This window comes from Caretta caretta, chromosome 9 (assembly GCF_965140235.1).
Source record: "Caretta caretta isolate rCarCar2 chromosome 9, rCarCar1.hap1, whole genome shotgun sequence".
Classification (NCBI taxonomy): Eukaryota; Metazoa; Chordata; order Testudines; family Cheloniidae; genus Caretta; species Caretta caretta.
The window spans coordinates 23,462,564-23,488,156 of NC_134214.1; the positions used below are offsets into that span (position 1 = coordinate 23,462,564).

The 25,593-nt window shown below is 39.2% G+C and overlaps 1 protein-coding gene across 1 annotated transcript in view; it reads right to left on the reverse strand.

Moving 5' to 3' along the window:
- The window catches only part of RSRC1 (arginine and serine rich coiled-coil 1), a 369,974-nt gene that overhangs the window by 48,501 nt on the left and 295,880 nt on the right, over positions 1-25,593 (reverse strand). Inside the window, exon 7 of the mRNA XM_048864333.2 lies at positions 22,657-22,725. Within this exon, the coding sequence (XP_048720290.1) occupies positions 22,657-22,725 (69 nt within the window). The remainder of the gene's footprint in view (positions 1-22,656; positions 22,726-25,593) is intronic.

The following is a 25,593-nucleotide window of genomic DNA, read 5'->3' on the forward strand; positions in this document are numbered from 1 at the left end:
CAGAAGGTTTTTAAGGAGCCAACTGCATTTCCTAAATTAGAATATAAAAGCTGGTTTCAGAGTAACAGCCGTGTTAGTCTGTATTCGCAAAAAGAAAAGGAGTACTTGTGGCACCTTAGAAATGAACAAATTTATTTGAGCATAAACTTTCGTGAGCTACAGCTCACTTCATCAGATGCATACTGTGGAAAGTATAAGTATGCATCCGACGAAGTGAGCTGTAGCTCACGGAAGCTTATGCTCAAATAAATTGGTTAGTCTCTAAGGTGTCACAAGTACTCCTTTTCTTAATATAAAAGCTAAAATGGAATTTTTGATGCTAATGTATCTCGATATTTCCATAACTATAAAAGGGGCTGGTGTGTATTAATGTGAACTGCCATACTAATGATCCCTCCCAGAAGGGAACCCATCTGATGACATATGGGAAATATAAGCATCAGCAAATACAACTCCGCATTTGAATGAAGCAAGGCAGAAGGCTTTCAAAGATGATGTAACAAATTCTATTATTTTTATCCATGGTTTGACAACTAATCTGTGAAATATTTTAAGGCAACATCCAATTTTAAGAAGTCGTCATTTCAAAAATATGCAGATGCAAACACAAAGGAATCAAATAATCTGGATCAAACAAAACTTTCCTTTTTCAGCAGTACAGTATATATCATCACAGACTGCTGAAAGACAGGGATTATTTTAGCAGCGGCATTATGTTTGCTTTAATACACCTGCATTTTGTGTATAAGAAACAAGGCTGATGTATGGGGTGGGGAGTGTTCTTATATGTGCACATATAAATTAAGTATGCTTCAGTCTTATTTTTTCTAGAATTGCATTACAATGATAAGACAACTAATCAGCTTCCAGGTTTTTCCCTAGACACTATGTTGCTTTTTAAAATCCTCTCAGGAATTATGAATTTAAAAAACAACTTGTCCAAGGTAATGCTGAACTCCAACAGTTACATGAATTACATAACTGGAAGACTTGTTTTTAAGCTACCTATTTATACATTTTTAATCACATGGAATCTTATTTCCATAAGAAGTCACTTTGGTCTCCATTAATCAAAAATTCCATCACTGTAGGCTAATGTGACAATGCACCAACAGAGCCAAATACTCCACAGCACTAGCTCCAGGAAATATGGACTCTAGCCTTGTATTCCACATGTACCCTTTCTCAAAGTCAAGTTTCTCTCGAGGACTATACAGGGCAATGGCAAATACCATCATCTAGTGGACACTCATTAGGAATGTTCATGGTATCTGCTAAGAGGGTAGAGTTCTCTGAGGCTGGCAGGCTATGAAACAGCTGTGCAACAACTGCAGACTCTTAAAGTATGACGTTCATACTGAGAAACACTTTAAAATATACCACACTAACAATATGGATTTATATTTTTACCTTGTGCGGTGTTGTCATTTTTCTTGCCATTTTTGCTAATCATCAAAGATAATGTTATCACAAAAGTCTCCTTCACAGTCCACCCTCTTCAATTTTGAAATGCAATAAAGTCAGTGCTACATTGGAAACATTTCAATCCTTTCCAAGGCAGCTAAATGTAACGTCACAAACTGACTTATGACTTTTCATTGCATTGGGACTGATTGTGAAGGAAGCTTTGGGAGCAGACACTCCTTAATTTTTAAAAAATGAGCACAAGTAACTAAGTATTTCCTCTATGTGTCCCATCAAGTATATGGCCAGCCCAACCTTGCTTGGTTTATGAAAACTGACAGGATCGCAACACAAGGTAGCATAATGGTAGACTTTTTTTTAATGTTAACCTTAATACGAAGAAGTAGAAGGCCTCTTAGCAAGAATTTAAGGTTTTTTAATGTTAAAAAACAACAAAAATAACAGGGCCAGAGAGCCTTTTGACAAATAAAGGCTAAATATCTCACTGTCATTCAGATTGCTTATTGTTAAATTAATCTAGTTAAGGAATGCATTTAATGTAAAAAAAAAAAGGTCCCCACATAAATTCAGATATCAGATGACGGGGATAGTATAAAAACCTAAAATAGCATATTCATATAAGTGCCTGTTGAATCAGCAGAAAGTATTCCAGATGTATATACATTCAGTAAGTCACATTCTGCTCTCAGTTACATTATCACAATGCCATTTTCTAGTCATGAAATCTCCATTGTGGTTTACCTTTTTGACATAACCTGGGTAATAGGTGTGGGAAAATGATTCCATAATCTAGAACACTTTTAGGATAGACTTCTCTAGCTGTGGAAGCTAGATACACTATATAACCTTTTCTAGTGTAGTCTGCTATGGACCTTTTTTGATCAATAGAGGCCCTATATTAAGGGCACTTCTCATTTTTACAACAGCTAAATTGAAAAACAGCATTTAATGGATAGTGTAGGTTTCTTGACAAACTGCCACTGTGGCAATTGTATTTGTTTTATTCCCTTTAGAACTTCATCTTCAAAACAATTTTTCGTACAGACAACCTGCAGCTGGAAATCTAGTAAACAAAATTTGAAAAGTACAATACAATTGTCAATCTTTAACTATCAAAATATGGAGATCTATAAACATAGGCTTCCACTGGTGAAGTGAACATGAATATAATTAAACATTTTAACACCAGTGATTAGACAAACACCACCCTCCCTTTCAAAGGAAAAAATATTAGACCAGTATGTCAAACTGCTGAAATTACACTTGGTGACTCAGTTACATTAGATTAGTGCACAATGCTGCTATTAATCTTTGTCCTATTAAGTTATGATAACAATGCTCCTTATGGCTGCACAATCTTAGCTGTATGTGTATAATATGAACTGTGTTCAGAATCGCTCAGTAAATCAGCAGATTAAGAACACAGTTAGTTTCCTTTTCTTTTGGCTCCAAATAGAAGATTTCACCTAAACTTCTCTCCAGTTTGACCTAAACCATACCAGGGTCCAAAATACTAAAATATCACCCAGTTCCCAAAGTTACTATAATCAATTAGATTAAATAAAGGTTTTACTTCTCCAGCAACCACATATATTGCACATGGCTTAATTCAAGGCTCAATATTTAAATAAATGGACCAAATTCTTATACACTAGGGACTGATCTGCCCCAATAAAACTACCCACCGCAATCAATGTTTCAAGGCATACATAGAATCAATGATATTTCTGTCACATGGGACTTCAAAAACAATTTTCTAATTCACTCTCTCCTTTTAATCTGAGAGAACTACTTTTTTAGAAGTATATTGGCAATTACCTTATTGCATTCTTAAAAAACAAAATCTAAATCAACTTGTTCCTAACATCCTCCTATTATTCTTTATTATTTAAGAATAAAGATTAATATTGATTTACACCTGTTTAGCCTCAATTGTTTATGGATAATAGACGGAAGGCCCAATCCTGCAGATCTAATTTAGGAATGCAGAACTCGTCTTTTAGACTCTGAATTGAACAAATATACTTGATCATCATTACAGCACAATTGCCATACAACTTGATCTTCAATTACCACATCCTCTTAATTGTATCCACAACATTATGGACCTCTTGAAAGTTAGTGAAGATGAATGGCCACACCTATTTCCCTTGGTTGTTCTGTTCAAATAGGCATGCATTTCCTTATGTTATACTGTAGTTTCCTATTTCTAAAGAGGGGCAAGTTATCTTTAAGAAACAAATAGGATATATTTTCCCTTCTTCAGCCCTACACTACCACTAATGCTTTTAAATTCTATGATGTCATCTGTGGATATAGATGCTGTTAATGCAAAATAACTGACATCCTTATAAAGAGAACCAAGGCTGAATTTTCATTACAATAATGTCTCACATTTATCTTTAGATCACAGGCATCACCCACTACATTCCATTGCCTGTATGAAGATATCTATATACATAATTCTCCTCTACCCAAATGGCAGAATACCAGTGTTCTCAACTGTTTTCATAGCTGGACCATATATTAAATGACAATTTTTCTCAAACATCTTCCTCCCATTCTGGATGGTATTAAGACCCGGTGACAACTACAGCAATTGCTTATATGGAAAGTTAATACTACAAGTAATAAACATATCTTTAGTTTCTTTTAATGCAATTCAGTAGGCAGAAACAAAGGGGAGGGTTAGTACCATGTGACCAGCTAGAGCTCCAGAAACAACAGTTTGGGAATCACTGCTATAATGTATAGGCTACCGGTATAAAATTAGGCAATATGTTGTGACAGGGCCAAGAGATATATTCTTGCACCAGAAAAAATAGTTCCAGATTTAAAATGATTCAAATAGAAAAAAATACTTGAAGAATAATTATACTTTTTAAAAACTAAAACAGTTCCTGGGTTTCACTGGTAAAGTAACTTTGCTCTTGCAGCCTATCCCCACAATTTTTATCTACTTAAACCATGATTCAGCAAAGCGCTTATGCACAAATTTAACTTTATATACATGAGTAAGCCCAACCTTATTCACAGAGCACTGAAGAAGTGCTTACATTTAGTTTCTTTTAATGAGATTTAAGCACATACTTAAGTCTTTGTTGAATCAGGGCTTACTTAGATTGTAAGTTCTTCTGGGCTGTAAACTTTTATCTTCACATTTCTCTATAAAATACCTGGAAAAGTTTAGGTTCTATATAGATAATAAAAACAACAGCTGCCCTGTTTTTCAAACCTTTTCTGCCTCCTTTGCTCTGCTCCTCTTTCTTTTGGGCCCAGCCTTCCCTGCAGCTATTTAGGCTCCCCCCCCAAAAAAATAAGACAGAGCAGGAGACCCACTGATATGGTCAAAAGAGTGACAGTGCGTCGGAGAAAACCACTGACTCTTTGAAATGCTGCTACTTAGCTGAATATCCAAGCAGCTTCCACTTGGCAGCTCTTCAAAGGTTATGGTGGGTTGGGAATCCCGACTGGTCAGGAAAAGAAGGTGGTTTCAAAGGTTTCATAGCGGCAGAGAAAAGGGAAAATGCAGAGGAAGGAAAGGAGCAGAATTATTATGATGATTGTTCTTTAAATGCCAACTATGAACCTCGCGCACTATGAGATACAAAATAAAATGTATCTGTCCCAAAGAAATTTTAACTGACAGAAACAGAAAAGACTGGACAAACTTGGAAGCCTGATGGAAGTAATTTAGAGGTAGATGCTTTTTTAAAATGTTTGGATTTGTTAACTTCTTGCAGGCAAGGCAGAAAAAGTATGGATGAAATCCTGGCCCCAGTGACTTCAATGGGGCCAAGATTTCACCTTGTATCTTCAGGAGGGAGTTGAAAGTGAGAAGGTTGGTGGCAGAACATGAACAAGGACAAGCACAGAGCGACAGCAGGGAGAAAGTAGTTCAAAATTTAAAAGTGAATTTTTTAATTAAAATGGTGATTTTTTAAAAATAGACTTAAATCAGAAGCCTGATTTTGATTTGTCTAGGTGGTGACAGTCACTTTGGATGTGTATTGATTTTATTAGTCACTTTGGAGGTGTATTGATTTTATTTCTGATGGGATAGTCCTGACAAACTGGGCTGTGCTTTGGCTACTGACCAATCAGAATGCAGAATTTCCTAAAACCACTTTATAATACTTCATACAAATTTATTTACTTTGGATGCTTTTCATGTATATGTAAGTTATGCCATTGGTTCAGCCTTTTTCATTTGAAGACCCCTAAAATTTTTTGAATGGAGGTGCGGACCCCCTTCAGAAATCTTAGACGTAGTCTGTGAAACCCCAGGGGTCCGCGGACCATAGGCTGAGAACCACTGAGTTATGCTGAATGCCCCTGTAACTATACATACACCTTTTATTATTTTTTAGATTATCTTTCATTTGTTACTGCTCACTTTTTATTATAACATGTCCATAAAAAGATTAAACACACAGAAAAAAGATCACAGTATGTACCAGAAGCTGAAATATTCTCTAGAGACTGGAAACGCAACACCAGGTGGTTGTGTCAGCTTAATGAAGCAACATTTACACACACCAGGGACACAAAGAGTGGAGTAGAACTTAAAAATCTACCATTTATGAGGGTATACTGGAAGGATTTGAAATTAAAATTTTAATAAAATTAAGACAATAAAGATTTGTTCTCATTAGTACATACGGGAATTTCTGCTAAAATTTGGAGTATTCATTTTCCAAAATTAAATAATAATTCAGTTACCAGTGTTCACGACACACCAAAAAGTTTAAAAATTCTGCATAAATGTAACCTAAATGAGTGAACAGACTTGCCATTCTTCAAAAGACAAACACTGATGTAATAATTAAGAAACTTTTCCATATATGAATTAAAATGCAAATTGAGTTTCTTTCACTGTATGTACACAATATAGTTTAAAGCCTTATCTGAATGAGTTCAGGTCACAGGCATAACAATGAACTTCAATAAAATTAACTGAACATAAAGTATGACCTTAGGCAATAACTAATGAATTTAAGGGCATCTTAATATATTTTCTTATCATTGAGTAAAGCACTCTAAGTTATTACAGCTACGTGAATGACCACATGCAGTCGAACCTTTCTGTAGCAGATTTAACCAATATTTTTCAAATCAATTAGATCAACATAAAATGCTTATTTTTATTATCAGAAGTGTTAATTAAAATGACATGGAGCCTTGTTTTAGTTTGCCATGAACATTACTGTTTAAAGCAGATCTTCATGTCAAAGCTCTGTTCCAATGACTTAAGGTGGGAGTAAAAATGGGACCTATAGTTTTAAATTTAGAATGAGCATAGAAATTCCAGTTATGATAATCCTCTAAAGCCCACTGGATCTCCCAGATCTCTGGATTTCCTGCCACATGACAGCTCGTCCTTGATACTCTCTCCCACCGTCCTCAGAATTTGTACTACTAATGAAGAGGTGGGCAAACAGTCCGGTCCATGGGACCGTCTTGCCAGGCCCTTGGGGCAGCGTGGCTGCCAGTCCTGGTGCTCTCTGCAGCATGGTAAGGGGGCGGGGAGCGGGGGGGTTGGATAAGGGGCAGCGAGTCCTGGGGGGTGGTCAGGGACGAGGAACAGGGGGGATTGGATATGCATCGGAGTCCCGGGGGGTGGGGGGTGTGGATAGGGGTCAGGGCAGTCAGGAGACGGGGGGGTTCGATAGAGGGTGGGGTCCCGGGGGAGCAGTCAGGGGACAAGGAGCAGGGGGGGGGTTGGATGGATTGGGGGTTTTGAGGGGGGCGGGGGACAGGCTGTTCGGGAGGCACAGCCTTCCCTACCTGGCCCTCCATACAGTTTCGGAACCCCGATGTGGCCCTCAGGCTAAAAAGTTTGCCCACCCCAGTGGGATTGGCTACTCTGCTTTCACAATACCTCTGTGATGGGATGCCCACCCCACACAAGGCCTGAATGGGTTAAAGTGGCTAGGTGGGCCAAAACTGCCCAGGCTGCACCTGGAGGAGCAGCCAGGGAGCAGGGATTAATGAGATGAGGCTCAGCTGCACAGGAACAGGAGGGGCCCAGGAGCTGAGAGCAGAAAGGGGCTGCCGGGGGGTAGTCTGCAGTCACTCCCTGGGAGAAGGGAGGTGTGTTTTGGGCTAAAGAGGCAAGTTGCCTACTGTTACTCCCTGAGAGGAGGGGATTGTGCAGCTGGCAAACCCAGAGAGGAGGAGAGCCAGAAAGGTAGGAAAGGCTCAGGGGAAAAGCAGCAAGTCATAGGATAGTGCGGACCTTGGCTTCTGAAGAGAGGCCCCTGAGATGGAACCCAGAGTAGAGGGTGGGCCCAGGTTCCCTTACCATCCACTAAGGAAGTGGCGCAGAGGGACAGTTTGGCCCGAAAGACTTCCATACCCTGGAAGGGGAAGACAATAGTGACATGGCCAGAGGGCCAACTCACAAAGAGGAAGCTGTAGCTCCTGGAGTAAGAGGGGTCACAGGGTAAGAGAGAATGTCGGGTTCAGAAACCAACAGAGGAGGGCGCAGCACCTGGAAGGTGCTAATTCCCAGAGTGGCCAGAAAGAGGTGCCCCTAGCAGTGAGTGGACCCTGTGACAACTCCCTTGTCCATTAGGCAGGTCACTGATGTTAATACAGTCAGGAGCAAAAGAATAGAACAATGTAAGGGCCTGCATTCCTTTATAGGTAATCTTTATGAAAGTTCTAAGTTTGGTTTCTAAGTCAGGAATGCCCATATCTCCATTTGTTGCATGCCATTTGCAACTTAGTAATTTGGTGTTAACTGAAAGTATTGCACTATAAATTATATCATACTAGTGAAGTATCAGGCAGCGTGTACAGACAAGGAAATTGATTTTAAGAAGGTGATGCAAGTCCTTTGATGGTTTCAATCTCAAATTAATCTGTAAAAAGAAAAGGAGTACTTGTGGCACCTTAGAGACTAACAAATTTATTTGAGCATAAGCTTTCGTGAGCTACAGCTCAATTCATCGGATGCATGCAGTGGAAAATACAGTGGGGAGATTTTATATACACAGAGAACATGAAACAATGGGAGCCTCTGATAGTGTAGCTGATGTGATTAGGTCCTATGACGGTGTCCCCTGAATAGATATGTGGACACAGTTGGCTACGGGCTTTGTTGCAAGGATAGGTTCCTGGGTTAGTGTTTTTGTTGTGTGGTGTGTGGTTGTTGGTGAGTATTTGCTTCAGATTGGGGGGCTGTCTGTAAGCAAAGACTGGTCTCCCAAGATCTGTGAGAGTGATGGGTCGTCCTTCAGGATAGGTTGTAGATCCTTGATGATGCGTTGGAGCGGTTTTAGTTGGGGGCTGAAGGTGATGGCTAGTGGCGTTCTGTTATTTTCTTTGTTGGGCCTGTCCTGTAGTAGGTAACTTCTGGGTACTCTTCTGGCTCTGTCAATTAATCTGTGTAACCCTTTAAAAAGCATTTCACTCTCAGGGTACAGATCTAAAATGAGCAGTGGTAAGATATGCTTTTCCTTTTGTACTACTAATAAAAACACTACTGATAAAGGCTAAAATTATAGACCAACATGGTTTCACACCAAAAACAGATTCAAGTGTTTGAACTTTGTGGGCATGTTTGGAATTTGAATCTAGATTGTCTGTCCCTCTCTCAGCAATAAACCAAAACAATACCAAAGCACAGACCCCCACCTTCAAACTTTGGGACATTCAAAAACTAGATATTGCAGTATCTCTCATCATTCTTAGACACTGCAATTCATACATCTTCCACTGACTAGCAAATCTTTTAAAAACTTTACATTTTCTGCCATTTCTCCGCTACAACCTACTGCTAATGTTGACCGGCTCAGTTTTGGGTTAAATTCCAAACAACGTCTTGGAAAGCATAAAGATTTTCCCAAACTGCTCAAATAACTTCAGAGTAAGTATAAGTTAGCCTTTTAAGGATTTTAAAACATGTCAAAATTTCTATTGACATAAAATATCAAATTGATTTTTTTTTCCAAAACAAACAAGCTTTATCTGCTGATTGCTTTACTGTTTTATCCAAATCCATGAATTCTGCAGTTTAATAAGAACAGCTAAACTCTAGCAATGCATTTTCCCATTTTGTAAAGTGCTATTCTTTTGCTTCCAATTAAATTCTATAAATCCATGAGCTTCAAAATAAACCACAAACATTAACAGCATACTATATCTTGATTGTTACTGTGATGTTTACGTGATATAGATATTACGCAGAAACAATCTTTTTGGGACCTGTATGATTTTAATTTTTTAAATGTTAGCTCAAACTGTAAGGAGAATATGAAGTTATCCGCAGGGTAACATGTAGATTTCAGTCAATTATTAAAACAACAAAAAAACAAAGCTTTACTTATTTCAGATTTTAAAAGATCTACCCCTTGAGAAGCAAATGCTTCTCTTGTTTGTACTCATTTATCCTTTCTGCCCACGTGGTTTTTATTTCCAAGCCTATTCAAAATGATGTTTTCCAAGCATGAGCCACATGACTTGTTCATATAAATGGAGCAAATTAAACTGTCTCCACATATATCCTATCACATTTGTAGTCCTGATTTCTCTTCTTAACATGTGGCCAAGACACCGTATTATCTGTCTGCAGAGGTTGACCTCAGGATATTAGATTCTGCCACATAGCTCTCTTGTACTAAACCGAGGGGAAACACTTAATCACCCCTGCCTTTTCAGGAAAAAAATCAACTTTAAATTTGTCATGATGAAAAATCAATAAACCAGTAATTGCTTGGCTTATCATTGTGTGGAGGAACAAATTGGGAAGCGAAGCTTAGCGTCCACACAGATTTCATTGAAACACGTGGAGTTTCAGGATCACTAAGCTAGAAAAGGAAAAGGTCTCTGAGTGATAATTAAATCTACTCATGCTGATTTTCTGCCAAATTTATTTCCCTAGTGTATATAAAAATGTTTCATTGCTTACTAGCTAGGCATAACTAATCAATTCAACACTGGGCCAACACACATGAGAAACAAAAAATGCAAATTCAAGAATGAAGGCATCAGGATAATATATTCCTTAATGCAAGTATTAGTGAAATTTATTTTTTAAATTCAAAGGAACAAATCCTTGTTTAGTTCTATTCCTTTGATATCTAAAATGATTTTTAAAAACCATCTTTTCCCTATAATCCTCTGTAAACCTTTCATACATTAATCCCTATTATGGACCAAAATAGTGCTATCATTGCACCACATCTCAAGACAATTGTATAAAATATGTTTTCATGACTAGCTACATCTTAAAAAACAAAGTCTTATAATTGTATTATGAATGATATATTACAGCAAACAACTTCAAACATCTTGCAGTAATGCAGTCCAACACATTTGAGTTGGATGTAAAAGGAACACACACTTTTCCTCTGAAAGTATTTATATTGTGCCATATTATTCCCGCTATTACTCCTACACATTTCAGCTACTTTGAATTTGACTTGCCAGGCCCTGAGCTAAAATCACGTTTGACAGTAAAATTCTCATAAGGTTTTGATGTCATTTTCAGCTAGTCCCAAATGGAAATAAGCAAAACAAAAACAAAACAGAAAAAACCCTCAATTGAAAATACTTTTGTAAAGGTACAGCATTTTTTATTAATAGACCTAATTTCATGCAGCAAATTAGCATAGCTCCAATGGAAGTGCAAATGTAATCAAACTGAAAAATTCAAATTAGGAGGAGTGAGCTTTTTCTTTCTTTCTCTTTCTTTCTTTGCTTTTTTGTTACAAACAGATTTTTGTATGTGTCCTTCAACTGGCTATTGGGACTATGGTAATTAAAACTTTTAAAACAGCACAAGCCCCTAGTCTCTAATCTGTAGCTCAGGTCAGCTGTCTGTAGATTCTAATTTGTCCGCCATTTGTATTCATGACAGGAAAATGCTGCATATTTAACAGCAAACCAGCAGGAGAGTGCATTGGTGGGTTTGGAGGTCAAATGATTTGATTTCTGAGCAGATTACACGTAACATCCAACATCTAATCTCACACCTGATTTGGCAATAAAATTACAATAAAAGTAATGTTAAAACACCATTACAAAAGGATGGAGAAAGAATAACCTTTTTTTCATGAGCTGAGAAACAATAAGCTTATTATACAATAGATTTTGCTTATCGCAGATATGAGGCTAAACTTTTCATTAATAAAGGTTACACTCAGTTCCAGAAGCTTGCTAGCTGAAGTATGCAACTTCAACTTTTTGTTTTTGGGGTGGAGATTTTGTAACAAAAGCAATACCGTGATGCCACAAGACAGAATGAAATTTGGAAGTCTAGAGACTCAGGAATTTCAATTTTATATTGATGTGCTTTAATTTGATTAAAGGTTTATAGCAGTACAGAATTAAATCTACAGTTATTTTAAGCAAAGGTAATCTTTGTTGCAAATATTAATAAATAGATTAAGAGTAACTAAATAGCAGCAGTACAAAAAATATTGTACACTGTAAATATTTCTTCAAACTTTTACTCGGTTCAACCAAAAGATCTGCATCAATGATGAAGACATTGTCAAATGTTAAGAAAAACAAAACACCACCACAGAAATAAACTTGAATTCAACTAGAATGAAAATCTATTTCACTGATACTATGGAACCGTATGTATATAGTAGTGAAACCACAATGAAAAAACAGATTTTTTTCCTATAATCTAATATATTTGAACAAATATAATTTACATAACTAGGGCCCTACTAAATTCACGGTCCATTTTGGTAAATTTCATGGTCATAGGATTTAAAAAATTTTAAATTTCATGGTTTCAGATATTTAAATCTGATATTTCATGGTGTTCTAATCATGGTGGGGGCTGAGGGCTTGCAAGGCTATTTTAGAGGGGTCGCAGTATTGCCACCCTTACGTCTCCATTGCTGCTGGCAGCGGTGATGCCTTCAGAGCTGGACAGCCAGAGAGTGGCGGCTGCTGGCCAGGACCCTAATTGTAGAATTTTGTCTAGGAATGCCTATTAAGTGACACTCATTTGACTGATAAGGCAAGATGCTAAGTAATACTGTACAAAAACAAACATAAATAGGAGTAAACTAATAGGACTATGATATATAGACTACATAACATCCACTATGTATGCATACAGGACTGTACCTTAAGGGCTTGTTTCTATTTTAGTCATGCCTTACTAATAAAAAAAACCCCAAAGACTGCAGATTTTCTATGTGGTTTCTCTGTAAATCACTATTGTTTGCAATTCACTCTGTATGTATAGGTCAGCTATCTCTTGTAATGTCTGTATGCAAAACAGTTAGAATCACAGAAGATTAGGGCTGGAAGAGACCTCAGGAGGTCATCTAGTCCAACCTCCTGCTCAAAGCAGGACCAACTAAATCATCCCAGCCAGGGCTCTGTCAAGCCAGGCCTTAAAAACCTCTAAGGATGGAGGTTCCACCACCTCCCTAGGTAACCCATTCCAGTGCTTTACCACCCTCGAAGTGAAATACAGTTTCCTAATATCCAACCTAGACCTTCCCCACTGCAACTTGAGACCATTGCTCCTTGTTCTGTCATCCGCCATCACTGAGAACAGTTGAGCTCCATCCTCTTTGGAACCCCCCTTCAGGTAGTTGTAGGCTGCTATCAAATCCCCCCTCACTCTTCTCTTCAGACTAAACAAGCCCAGTTCCCTCAGCCTCTCTTCTTAAGTTATGTGCCTCAGACTCCTGATCGTTTTCATTGCCCTCCGCTGGACTCTATAATTTGTCCACATCCTTTCCAAAACCGGATGCAATACTCCAGATGTGGCCTCACCAGTGCCGAATACTGAGGAATAATCACTTCCTTGATCTGCTGGCAATGTTCCTACTAATGCAACCTAATATGCCATTAACCTTCTTGGCAACAAGGGCACACTGCTGACTCATATCCAGCTTCTCATCCACTGTAATCCCCAGGTCCTTTTCTGCAGAACTGCTGCTTAGCCAGTTGGTCACCAGCCTGTAGTGGTGCGTGGGATTCTTCTGTCCTAAGTGCAGGACTCTGCACTTGTCCGTGTTGAACCTCATCAGATTTCTTTTGGCCCAATCCTCTAATTTGTCTAGGTCACTCTGGACCCTATCCCTACCCTCCAGCGTATCTACCTCTCCTCCCCGCTTAGCGTCATTGCTGAGGGTGCAATCCATTCCATCATCCAGATCATTAATAAAGATGTTGGGAAAAAATGGCCCCAGGACCGAACTCGGGGGCACTCTACTTGACACTAGACATGGAGCCATTGATCACTACCCGTTGAGCCCTACAATCTAGTCAGCTTTCTATCCACCTTATAGTCCATTCATCCAATCTAGACTTTTTTAAGTTGCTGGCAAGAATACTGTGGGAGACCGTATCAAAAGCCTTGCTAAAGTCAAGATATATCACATCCACTGCTTTCCCCCATATCCACAGAGCCAGTTATCTTATCATAGATGGCAATCGGGTTGGTCAGGCATGACTGGCCTTTGGTGAATCCATGTTGACTGTTCCTGATCACCTTCCTCTCCTCCAAGTGCTTCAAAATGGTTTCCTTGAGGACCTGCTCCACGATTTTTCCAGGAACTAAGGTGAGGCTGACCGGCATGTAGTTCCCTGGATTCTCCTTCTTCCCTTTTTTAAAGATGGGCACTATATTTGCCTTTTTCCAATCATCCGGGACCTCTCCCGATCGCCACAAGTTTTCAAAGATAATGGCCAATGGCTCTGCAATAACATCAACCAATTCCCACAGCATCCTCACATGCATTAGATCTGGACCCATGGACTTGTGCACGTCCAGCTGTCCTAAATAGTCCTTAACCTGTTTTTTCACCACTGAGGGCTGCTCACCTCCTCCCCACACTGTGTTGCCCAGGCAGCAGTCTGGGAGCTGACCTTGTCTGTGAAGACCGAGGCAAAAAAAAGCATTGAGTACTTCAGTTTTTTCTACATCATCTGTCACTAGGTTGCCTCCCCATTCATTAAGGGTCCCACATTTTCCCTGACCTTTTTCTTGTTGCCAACATACCTGTAGAAACCCTTCTTGTTACCCTTCACATCCCTTGCTAGCTGCAACTCCAGTTGTGTTTTGGCCTTCCTGATTACACCTCTGTATACTCGAGCAATATTTTTATACTTCTCCCTAGTCATCTGCCCAAGTTTCCACTTCTTGTAAGCTTCCTTTTTGTGTTTGTTTCTTTGTATACAGTCACAATAAGACACAACAGAAAACATACGGAAATTAATGAAATATAAAAAGCATATCTGGAAAAGTATGGATCAAATCATCACCAGAGATGAACCTCTGGGGCTCACTGAGCCTGCAGCTGTGAATCCGTCTCTACCTGAAAACGTTAGGTATAAATCTTCATTTTCCCTTCTGAAGATAGCCTTGAAAATGTAAACTGACCCACAAAGTGAAAAATCTATCTCCAATTTTTCCTAAATGTTTATGGTACCCTCCACAGCTACTTAAGGCTGCCCTTTGGGGTGTGTGGAATCTCCCTGGCGACTGGCCCCTTATTTTGTGAAGGACACACACCAATTCATGGCTGTGGTGCAGTGCCATCTTGGCTGCTCCTGTTTGCATTAGGGCTGCATAGGTTCCCTTCCAGTTGACTGGCTGCTGCTGATCGGCTCCAGCCACAGAAAGGCAAAACACATTGCTCTGACACGGACTCTGGTTTATGAACTTACATAAGAGGCTTCCACATTTTGGCAATTCACAAGTTAAAAAGTAGTTCAAAAACGCATTTTTGTGGTAAGGCTTTTTTTTCTTTTGAAGGAAGGATTATGTCCATTTGTTCTACTCTTGCTCTCATGTGGCTGAGCATCTTTGAAAAAAAGTTGAGACACCATACACATTTCTGATGCCGATTTGTTCTGTCTGCTTTTTATTTCATTATCTTTCGTGCAAAACAACATTACCTCTCTCTGATCAACTCAGTTGTCTACAATAACTATGGACACTTCTTGATTCCTTCACAAACCATCTCTACCACCTCTACATGTCCTCCCTCTCAGAATAGGACCTCAAACAATTCTTTCAAGAAGAAAACCAACATCATCTAGAGATAACTCACCTTCTCCTCTCTTCTAGCTACTCCTTCCTTCTCCTAACCTGTCACTGCCTCTGAAGTGTGTCTGCTGCTAACCTTTCACCAAGTCCCATATCCCCTGCCAACTCCTGACTTCTCTTTCTCCTTCTGTTATCCACTTCCTCTCATCCACCATCATTTCCCCATCCACACATGTGGATCCTTTCAGGCAGGCTACTACATTCCCTCTCCTAAAATAAAACTCCCTGGACTCATCCTGTGTCTACAAATACTATCTCATCTTCCTGTCACATCCAAGCTTTTTGACTAATCCTACCAAGTCTTCAGATTCTGGTCAGCTGGGGAAGCTGGACTGTAAATTAGCCCTTTTGTTCACTTAAACATATTTCCATGTGGAGTCAGAGAGCTTAATTCTGGTCTCAGTTAAACCAGTGTAAATCAGGAGTAACTCTAGTTTAAATTTACAGGGTAGATCTACACTGCAACTGGGAGGGTATGATTGCAGCACATGTAGATATACCCAAGCTAGCTTTGATTTAGCTAGATCCTGAACACAGACCACATTAATCTCCTTGATTTAGGATCTGAACAACTCAATTCTGTGATATACCTAAAATGTTTCCTTTAATTAAAAAACATAGCATCTTAACACCCAGGAACATTCTGAGTTTTCATTACTTGCTTGTGTACAGCAAAATACCCTAAACTACTTTTCCAGTTTCTTTAAGAAGCAGAAATTTTTAAACTCTGTATTGCAGAAAGGGCTGAACTTGAAAAAAAAATTGGGATACTTTCCCAAACTCTGCCTACTAGACACAAAAATTAGATGCTACTCAAAGAAGATTGTGCAGATGTTTAAAATATGATCACATATGTTCTGTTGGGATCATTAAGCTTTGTTTCCTCTTAGTATGATTCAGATATATCCTTGGGCAAGGCATAGAAACATACATAGGACCCCCAGTCTCTTAGAGTTATATGACATCAGAATCTAAGGTCTCATTTAAAAATATATATATCAGCTCTCATGATTGCAAAGAAAACAGTCATGACCTGAATGATAATGATACAGTAAAGTCTGCAGAGTCAAATGGACAATGTCCATTAAAGTGAGGAGCCACCACCACTAGATCCAGAGAGAAAGCCATCTGGCCATTCTCATGCCACCAGAGCCAACCAAGCCCTCATTGTGGGTGGAAGGCTTGGATGTATGTCCTTCTTGGCTCTACAGATTACCTCCTGTTTCCTGGGGTTCAGATGCCCTCTGAGGTGGGCTCTGCTCTTCCCCTCGGTCTTTTTGACTCCATGCGTTAGATTGGGAGAGGGGGAGTGAAATGGTTGGTTACCTCTAAAATGCCACCTACTCATGGCACCAAAATGAAATATCACTCTCAGCAAATTGTGTAAATCATCCTGCTCCTTTCTTACATGATTTGTTCATAATGAAATACTTAACAATGATGACATTTAAATCATCGTTACTGGTCATCTGAATGAGAGTGTCCACACAGGGATTTAATGCAGTTTAACTAATGTGCTTTAAATTCACACCATTAGTTAATTTGAATGAATTTCTCTGAGTGTCCCCATATAGACAAGCCCTGAGTTACCATGTTAGAGACATTTCACACCTTCTGTTGTTTCAGAATCTCTGCAGAGTCAGAGTAACTGATGCAGCAATGTCCAAGTTCACATTTTTAAGGCCATCATCAGGCCTGGGGACTTTTTTAAAAAGATGAATGCTAAGATTCTGGCAAACAAGGCAGCAACTAATATGTTGCAATCTAATCCAAGCCCCTCATTGAAGGGGGATTAAAAAAAGAAAAGACTGCAATTTTGCATCATACTTTAAAATCTGTTGAAAACTTTAACGGCTATGATAGCTGCTGCTGGAACTAGTAGGATTCTGAGCTTATGCGGACTGGAAGACCTACTCCTCAATCAGAAGTCTGGATTTCTTTAAATGAAAGTGATCTTGTGCATAAAAAATTACCCTCTAATGATGAAGAAAATCACAAAAACATGAAAGCCAAACTTGAGACATTAAGGATATTTTCCTAAGTATTTCTTCTATCTCTGAAGAGATTCCAGCTTAGAACTTTTTGCAACTTAGAACTGATTCTAAAGTTGTTTCAGAACTTCTGGATGTTGGGCAAGATCTCTTCATTTCTCATTCACTAATATCCTCAGGTGAATTCGATCAATTCAGTTCTTGAAGATGACTGTCTAAAATCATTGAACAGTGAACACTGAAAAACAGTGTTTGCTAGGGGAAACTGGTCTAATGTGAAGCCTCCTTTGAATCTACACAAAACTTTAACCCAGCAGCTTAACTTAATTGTGTAACTTAATTTTGGAGGATTTGGAAGGAATCCCCTTGTCAGAAAAATCAGATGTTTACTAAAGCATTATCCCCAGGGCAACATGATTACAGGTAGATAAAAAGTATCACTATATAACCCATTAGAGAATTCTAAATAAAGCATTATGTTAATTTAGACAGACTAATGGAAATATACAGTTCAGTATGACACATTCTAGCTCTTCTCTAGTAATACGCCTTGCATGACTGCACACTGTTGTTCATTTATTCTTAGTTCAGGATCAACCACAGAGCAGTCCCAGGTGGCTGGTGATATAAATCATCTGGAACTGTGATATTCTTTCCTTATTTTCAAGAATGCTCTAGTGTAACGAATGAAGTATATAAAGCAGCAGTATAGATACAGGTCACCAAAAGGTAAATATTCAAAGCACTGAGCAGGAGTTTCAAACACAAATCCTATTTGTTAACAGAGCACTGTGTGCATAACACCTGCTCTTGTGGTTGGTGTGTTTTTCCCCCCCCTTCAAAAAGAGAGTAATGTTCATCCATCCTTTTAGCAATAGGTTGTTGATTTGGACTTTACTGGGACCATGCTTTTAAAAATGGGTGTTTAACTTTAGACTCCTAAATTCACGTTTAAGTACCTAAACAAGTGGCATGATATTAAAAATTTCTGAGTGCACTCAACAGCTCCCATCAACTATAGTGGGAACTGCTGGGTGTTCAGCACTTTTGAGTATCAGGTTACTTATTAAGGCACCTAAATATGGTTTTAGGAACCTAATTGGAGGAAACCATTTTTTTACCAGCTTGGCTCATAGTCTTTAAACGTTGATGAAGAAGGTAGAAAAAGTTATCTATTTCCACGCCACTACAGGAGCTGAAAGACTTGCTACTACTTTACTAAAATTATAGTGTCCAACCAACCTCCCGGTCAAAGCTGTATTCACACCCCACAGGGTCCACTGACTCTACACCTGAATCATCCTGAGGAAAGTTTCAAAGAGGTTTTCAGTCCCACCTTGCATGAGAGGAAGGGACATTACTTGAACTTGAGCTGGCACATGGCAGAGACTTATACTACCACAAGAATGCCAACTACAAGGCAAAATTTTGAAAACTTTCTTCTAACTAATTTTGTGTTTCCAGATTACTATGACCTCCATACATTGGGTAATACCTCAATCCACTTTCCTCTCGTCAAATGCCAGGAAAAACAAATGGATCCTGCAGGGTACCCTGAGAGTTGTCAAATCGGGGATATTCTGTGCCATGGGAGGAAGGACATTCCAGAGTGATAGGGCCCTTATGAAAAATGCTCTGTCAGCAGCTCTTTCTCTATTAAATCAAGGGAGATCTAGCATCACTGTCTCTGCTGACTGCAATTGTGGCAACGTATTTTGGGGATAGAGGCAATCTCTCAGGTAGGCTGGGCCTGGACAAATTGGGGTTTTATAGGTTAAAATCAACACTTTTTAATCTACCCAGAATCTCACATGGTGATCTGTCTAATCTATTTATTTCAGAAATTTAAAAGGTGACATTTTCTCAAGGGGAGATTTTCAAAGGCATAGATGGCAATTTGGTGCCTGCCTCCCATTGAAAGTCATCACAGATAGTTGTCAGAGTAGCAGCCGTGTAGTCTGTATTCGCAAAAAGAAAAGGAGTACTTGTGGCACCTTAGAGACCAACAAATTTATCTGAGCATAAGCTTTCGTGAGCTACACCTCACTTCATCGGATGCTTATGCTCAAATAAATGTGTTAGTCTCTAAGGTGCCACAAGTACTCCTTTTCTTTTTGTGAATACAGACTAACACGGCTGCTACTCTGAAAACTGTTTATAATGTTTTGCTCTTCGTTGCCCTCAAATCAAAATACTGAGCAATCTTTTTATTCTGATAGGATTTTAAATACTTTTTATTATTTCCAGTAAAAAATATTAAAGTCACAAGACCTGATCCTCCATTGTTCTGCACCTCACATGGCCATTTATGCCAATGCAAAGTGGGTGTGAAATGTTACCATTCCAAGCAGAGACACTTGCTCAGTTTCCTGGTTTATCAATGTTCTGCAGACAGCCAGTCTGCACTTTCACATCTAAGTATCTATTTAACATGCCACACTGAGAGTTTAATACATTTCTGATATAGCTGCTTAAATAAAAACCATAGACTTCAAAGTGGTATAGCCACCTGCAGCGTACTGTTGAGCTGGGAGGCCAAGCAGGAGGCAGCAGTATTTTGCTTTGAAGTTTGGTTGTCCATGAAGCACTGGTGAGTTTTACTTTCACTTAAGACACTTTTAAAATGCCCCCAATTTAGATGTTTCAAGTGAAAGTAAAACTTAAAAAAAAAAAAAAGCACCCAGATGCCTGCCAAACACAGTTGAGCACTGGAAAGGCTGGAGAAAGCATTATTGTTACTAGCTTCAAAAGTGCCTGAATGTGCTGATATAGAGGTGGTGATACCTTTTACTGGCTACATCCTTAGCTTCATCCCATTTGGATACAATGGGCATTAGTTATATTTAAATATTGGGAGAGTAGATTTGTCTCTTTTATAACAAGCTCACACAGTGTATCTGGATAAAATAATTAGAAAATTAACATAAAAGAAAAAGATTTCCTTCAGATGTAATGAGTGCCCAGTACACTTTGAAGTGAAAAAAGCTTAGCATTCATTTTACATTAAAAAAACCCCAAACAGATCATTAAACCAAGAAGTTTATGCTCGCCTCATCTCTTTCATACTCTCCACTGTGCACCTTCTATTGTGCTGTCTCCTTTCTAGGAATAGTCTCCAGTTTCTTAAAGGCGTTAAGAACAGAGGTAAATGGGAGCTGAAGTTTCTAGGGGCTTTAAGGGAAAGACAAAGAGCTTTAATTTGCTGTGTTAAAAGAAAGGAAGAAAATGAATGGAGTCAAGGAGGGGTTTTGAATGTGCTTGTAGTGATAGGAGAGAAAGATGAATTTAGCAGTGACATTTTAGATAGACTGGAGTGGGGGGGAAAGAGGTGTAAAGAGGCAGAGAAGAGGTGGTTACAGTAGTCAAAACTAGAGAAAAACCAGGGAGTGCACAATGACTTCAGTAGAGGAGACAGCCTGGAAAGGGAGGGTGTGGGTGACATTAAAAAAGGCAGGTGAGACTGCACTTAGAAAGAGACTGGGTATGAGGGCATGAAGAGGGAAGTCAGAGTAAACTGAGGTTGAGAGCCTGGGAGATGGAAGGATAATGAAATGAAGCATTTGGAGATGAGTCAAGATAGACGGGACTTGTCTACAGCTAGGAAAGTTAGGATGTATAATTCACCACTGGTGCAGCTCTATCCACAAAAGCTTCTATTGTTGATATTGGTTAGACAGGAGCTCCCTCTCCTCCAGTCACACTCTGATCCCAGCCACCTCCCCAAACTTCACATTCAACCCTTTCCTAACCCAGTTCTTCCTTCCCCTTATCTCTTTTCAGATTAGCTATAGTAGTGATGCCACGGCCTTCGAACAGTTCTTTGCCACTATACCTTGCTGTGAACTAACCACATTCCAATCCTCCAATGAAAGGCTCTCTTATCCTAAGTTTTCAGCCTGTGTACACCACTGATTCTAGGACAGTCTGTCTCAAACACAACCCCTTTGGCAACTAGAATACTACCTACATGTAGGCACCAAATTATGATTTGCAGAGGGCACTAGATGATCAAAGGCTAACCTAGGAAAATATATATGTATGTACATATATGTATATACATATACATACATACATACAGACACACACACACACACTCCCCCTTAGATCAGATATCCACCTTGAAATATAATTAAAATGTACTGTGTACAGTCAAAAATCTGTCACAACTCAGAAGTCACCTATATGGTACTGGAAAATAATAATAAAACATCAAGGAAAAAGTATATACTGATGCTTTAATTTTTTAAAATAATAATTTCTTAAACAGCAGCATCTTTCAAAAATTGAGGATCAGGTTTCAAGATAAGTGATGATGTCAAAAACAAGTAAGCTGACAGTTTCATAAAAGTAAAATCCTTTGGTATATATTTTATACTTAAACCAACATAAAAGTAATATATGCTGCAGATACTTTAGTAGCTCATTTTAATTGGAACCACAGGAGACAGATTTTTGCTATTAATTTTCTCTGAGAAATGGGGATACCGCATCAAAGTTGAAGTGTGGAATACCACTTAAGGTTCCTTTATATAAGTTCAGGTTGGCTCTCTCACAGAACTTGATGTATCACCAAATAATGAAAAGAGACACAATCAAAGTACATTTGTTTTGAACCTGATCCTGCAAACCTTGTACAGATTCCCATTGGTAGTCTACCACTGGTAGTGCAATGGAAAAGGCCTTCATCCTGAAAGTACTCAGTGCACAGAGCTACCACGGCATTGGAGGGATTACTATCATGACATAGTACAGAGTAACTGCACAAGTGAACTAGACTAATGATTGGACATCTTATGTTAGTCGTACAATATATTCTCAGATAAACAATGTTACTGTTTTATGTTAATTGACTGCAGTGACTTCTCTAACTGTGGTCTCTGCCTCACAGAGCTGACTGGTCACATGGTATTAGCTCTTCTGCTTGTTACCAAATACCAAGTTGCTTTAAAGACAGCTTTAAAAAAATCATTAAATAATTCCCTGCAATTGCTGTAGTTGCCACAGGAATATTATATGGTTGTGACTGAGAGGTGGAGGTGCTCTGTGTGACTGTGAATTGGAGGACGACTGACCATGACATACCCCTATTAAGATGTGGTCCAACCCTAGAGAAAATATGAGAACCTCAAAGGAAACTGTTCCTTATGGAATTATTATTGTCAGTTTAATAAAAACCGTATCTTGACGATAAATAAACTGCATTACCTTCTTCCTTTCTCTTTTTCGCTTCTTCTTCACTTCTTTCTTTAGCCTTCAATGCTTCATCTGCTTTCGCTAAAAATAAAAAATACCTATAATGAGTTATTTATACTTGTTTTAATTACATTTGTATAATAAAACAAAACCCTTTCTGAGGGCTGAAGTTCACTTTCAGATTAATTTCTGCAGCTCCCACTAAAGTCAATGTGCATTTGAAGCAGAATTTGGCCTTTAATACTTTTTTTTATTTACAAGACCAGTACTGTTAATCCGTATCATAACTGACAATTTGTAAGGTGAAAGGAAATCACACAGTGGCAGAATATTTAAAAAAAACAACTAATTTACTAATATAGGAAATAAACTAAGATTTCTTTTGAAGGAAAAGCCATATTTCCAATATTCAGAGCTGCATATAAGATTTAAAATATAGGATGTCTGGACTATCTATGTCACAGTATCAAATTAGGTAATATATTTTTTTCATTGCAAATCACAGCAGCAGTACTTTATTCATGTTATGACAGCATCCTCTAAAAAGAATCTTTTTCCCTCTAGAAGCCTCTTCCCTTATTACTTAATTACCTACTAGTTGCTCAACTGCAGGGGTTTTCAAACACTTTACTACAGATGTTAAAGAAGATTAAAAATATACAGCACAGTAACAAGGGACTATCAATATACTCTGTAAATTAATTAAATTTCTGTTCTAGCACATCATTTATTCCAAAGCATTAATGTCTCAAAGGAGCCATTCTCTTTTATTGCCATCTCAATGCCTGATGACTGAACTAAGTGAGAATAAGTCTCTAATAGCATTATACTTGATGAAATATTAAGTTTTTAAAAGTACTGCCTTGTCAGAAGAAAAGGAACCCAAACTAACAGGAATAAGACTTCAGACCAGACTTTCCTGTACAATAAAGCTACTGTAAACTGTGGTATAGAACAATAAATGTTTATTCAGTTTTTCAGGTACTATTTCTATTGCCTACTGAATCAACCTATATAATTTACGAATATAACGTTCAGCTTAAGCAGTGGGTATGCAGAAAATAAATGCCACAAGATTATATTTTTCAAAGTCTGCTGTCTCTTCACAGTCTGATACCTCTTCTTAAAAACATACAACTTAAATACAAGTGTTATGAAATGATAAAAGCAATTACAGACATGTTTCCATTTATAAGCTTTTATACACACGTAGACTACATTTAAAGAAATGAAATATTAAAACTTTTCTGCCAGCGAATATCATTGCAAGAATCTATTAAATTAGATAATAAAAACAAACCACTACCAACGCTAAAGACTTTTACTTCATTTACACTTTATTTTCCCTGGTAGAAGGACATGGATAATAGAAATTCCATTTAAATTCAATTTTGGTTATATGTATAATTGTAGCTATAGCCCTTGAGTCATGTAAAATGCTCAGCTTATGTTTCTTTCAAATTATCCCGCTCAGATTCACATTCTACTCCTTACAACCATCTTCAATATGTATTAGCAGAGCTCATTAGACTGAAATTTAATAATGCAAACATCAGGTGGATTTCAAGAACCTCCATTATCAGCACAAGATGGATTGCTTATATACCTCTTGGGCCAACCGGGCACAATTTAGATTCAATAAACTACCATGCCTAAATTTGATTTATCTATTCCACTGTGCTAGTTTGTTCTTCCTTACTGATCCAATTCATTGGATTTTTAAAAAATGGTTATCTGAGAAAAAAAGTTTAAAGAAATTGAAATGGTTTACTGTATCATAGCTAAATATACATTTTAGCTAAATTAACTTCACACTGTCAATTTTCAAGCCTTCTTACTATACATGGTTGCAAGTAGGGTTTTTTAAAAACTTCATTTAACAGAGATAGAAGTTTTCTTCACAGTCTTGGCTGATTACATGGACAATGTCACAGCTTAGTAAGTATTATAAGCACAGTCATATACCCTAAAATGCTCATTAACAATAATATAATTTAGCCCCTAAACTGGGGGTGGGCAAACATTTGGGCCGACGGCCACATCTAGGTGGGGAAATTGTATGCAGGGCTGGGGTGGGGGGAGGGTAGTTGGGGTACAGGAGTGGTGCGGCAGGGGATTGGGGTGATGAGGGCTCAGGGGAGGGGGTTGGGGTACACGAGGGTGCAGGGTGCAACAGGGGGCTCAGGGCAGGGGGTTGGGGTGCACGAAGGTGCAAGGTGCAGCAGGGGGCTCAGGGAAGGGGGTTGGGGTTCATGGGGGTGTGGCAGGGGGCTCAGGGCAGGGGGCTGGGGTGCAGCAGGGGTGAGAGGTGCAGGCAGGGAGTTGTGGGTGGGATGCAGGAGGGGTTCGGGCTCCAGCCCAGCACTGCTTACCTAAAGCGGCTCCGGGGTGGCAGCGGCACGCACAGGGGCCAGGGCAGGCTCCCAGCCTGCCTGATCCGGGAAGCGGCTGGAACCGCGTCCCTGCGCAGCCCCTGGGGGAGAGGAAGCACAGGGCTCCACGCGCTGCCCTTGCTGCACCTCCAGGTACTTTCCCCGAAGCTCCCATTGGCCGTGGTTCCCCGTTCCTGGCCCATGGGAGCTGCGAGGGGTGGTGCCTGGAGGTAAGAGCAACACATGAAGCCCTCTGCCCTGCCCTGCCCTCCCCCAGGGCCGCAGGGACATTGTGCTGGCCACTTCTGAGAACGGCGCAGGGCCTGTGGCACCATGGGGGGCAATCCTGTGGGCCGGATCTAAAGCCCTGAGGGGCCGGATCCGGCCCGCGGGCTGTAATTTGCCCACCCCGCCCTAAACATGCACAGAGGACACAGTTGCTAAAGCCTGTGTGTTGCTTTGAGGATTGCTCAAACATTTTAATTCTGTATCAGTCGACATATACTGAACTTCACTTCAACTTCTTGACGCTTTTTCTCGTTTACATGGTGTCCAAGGTGCCCATGATTCTTTGCCA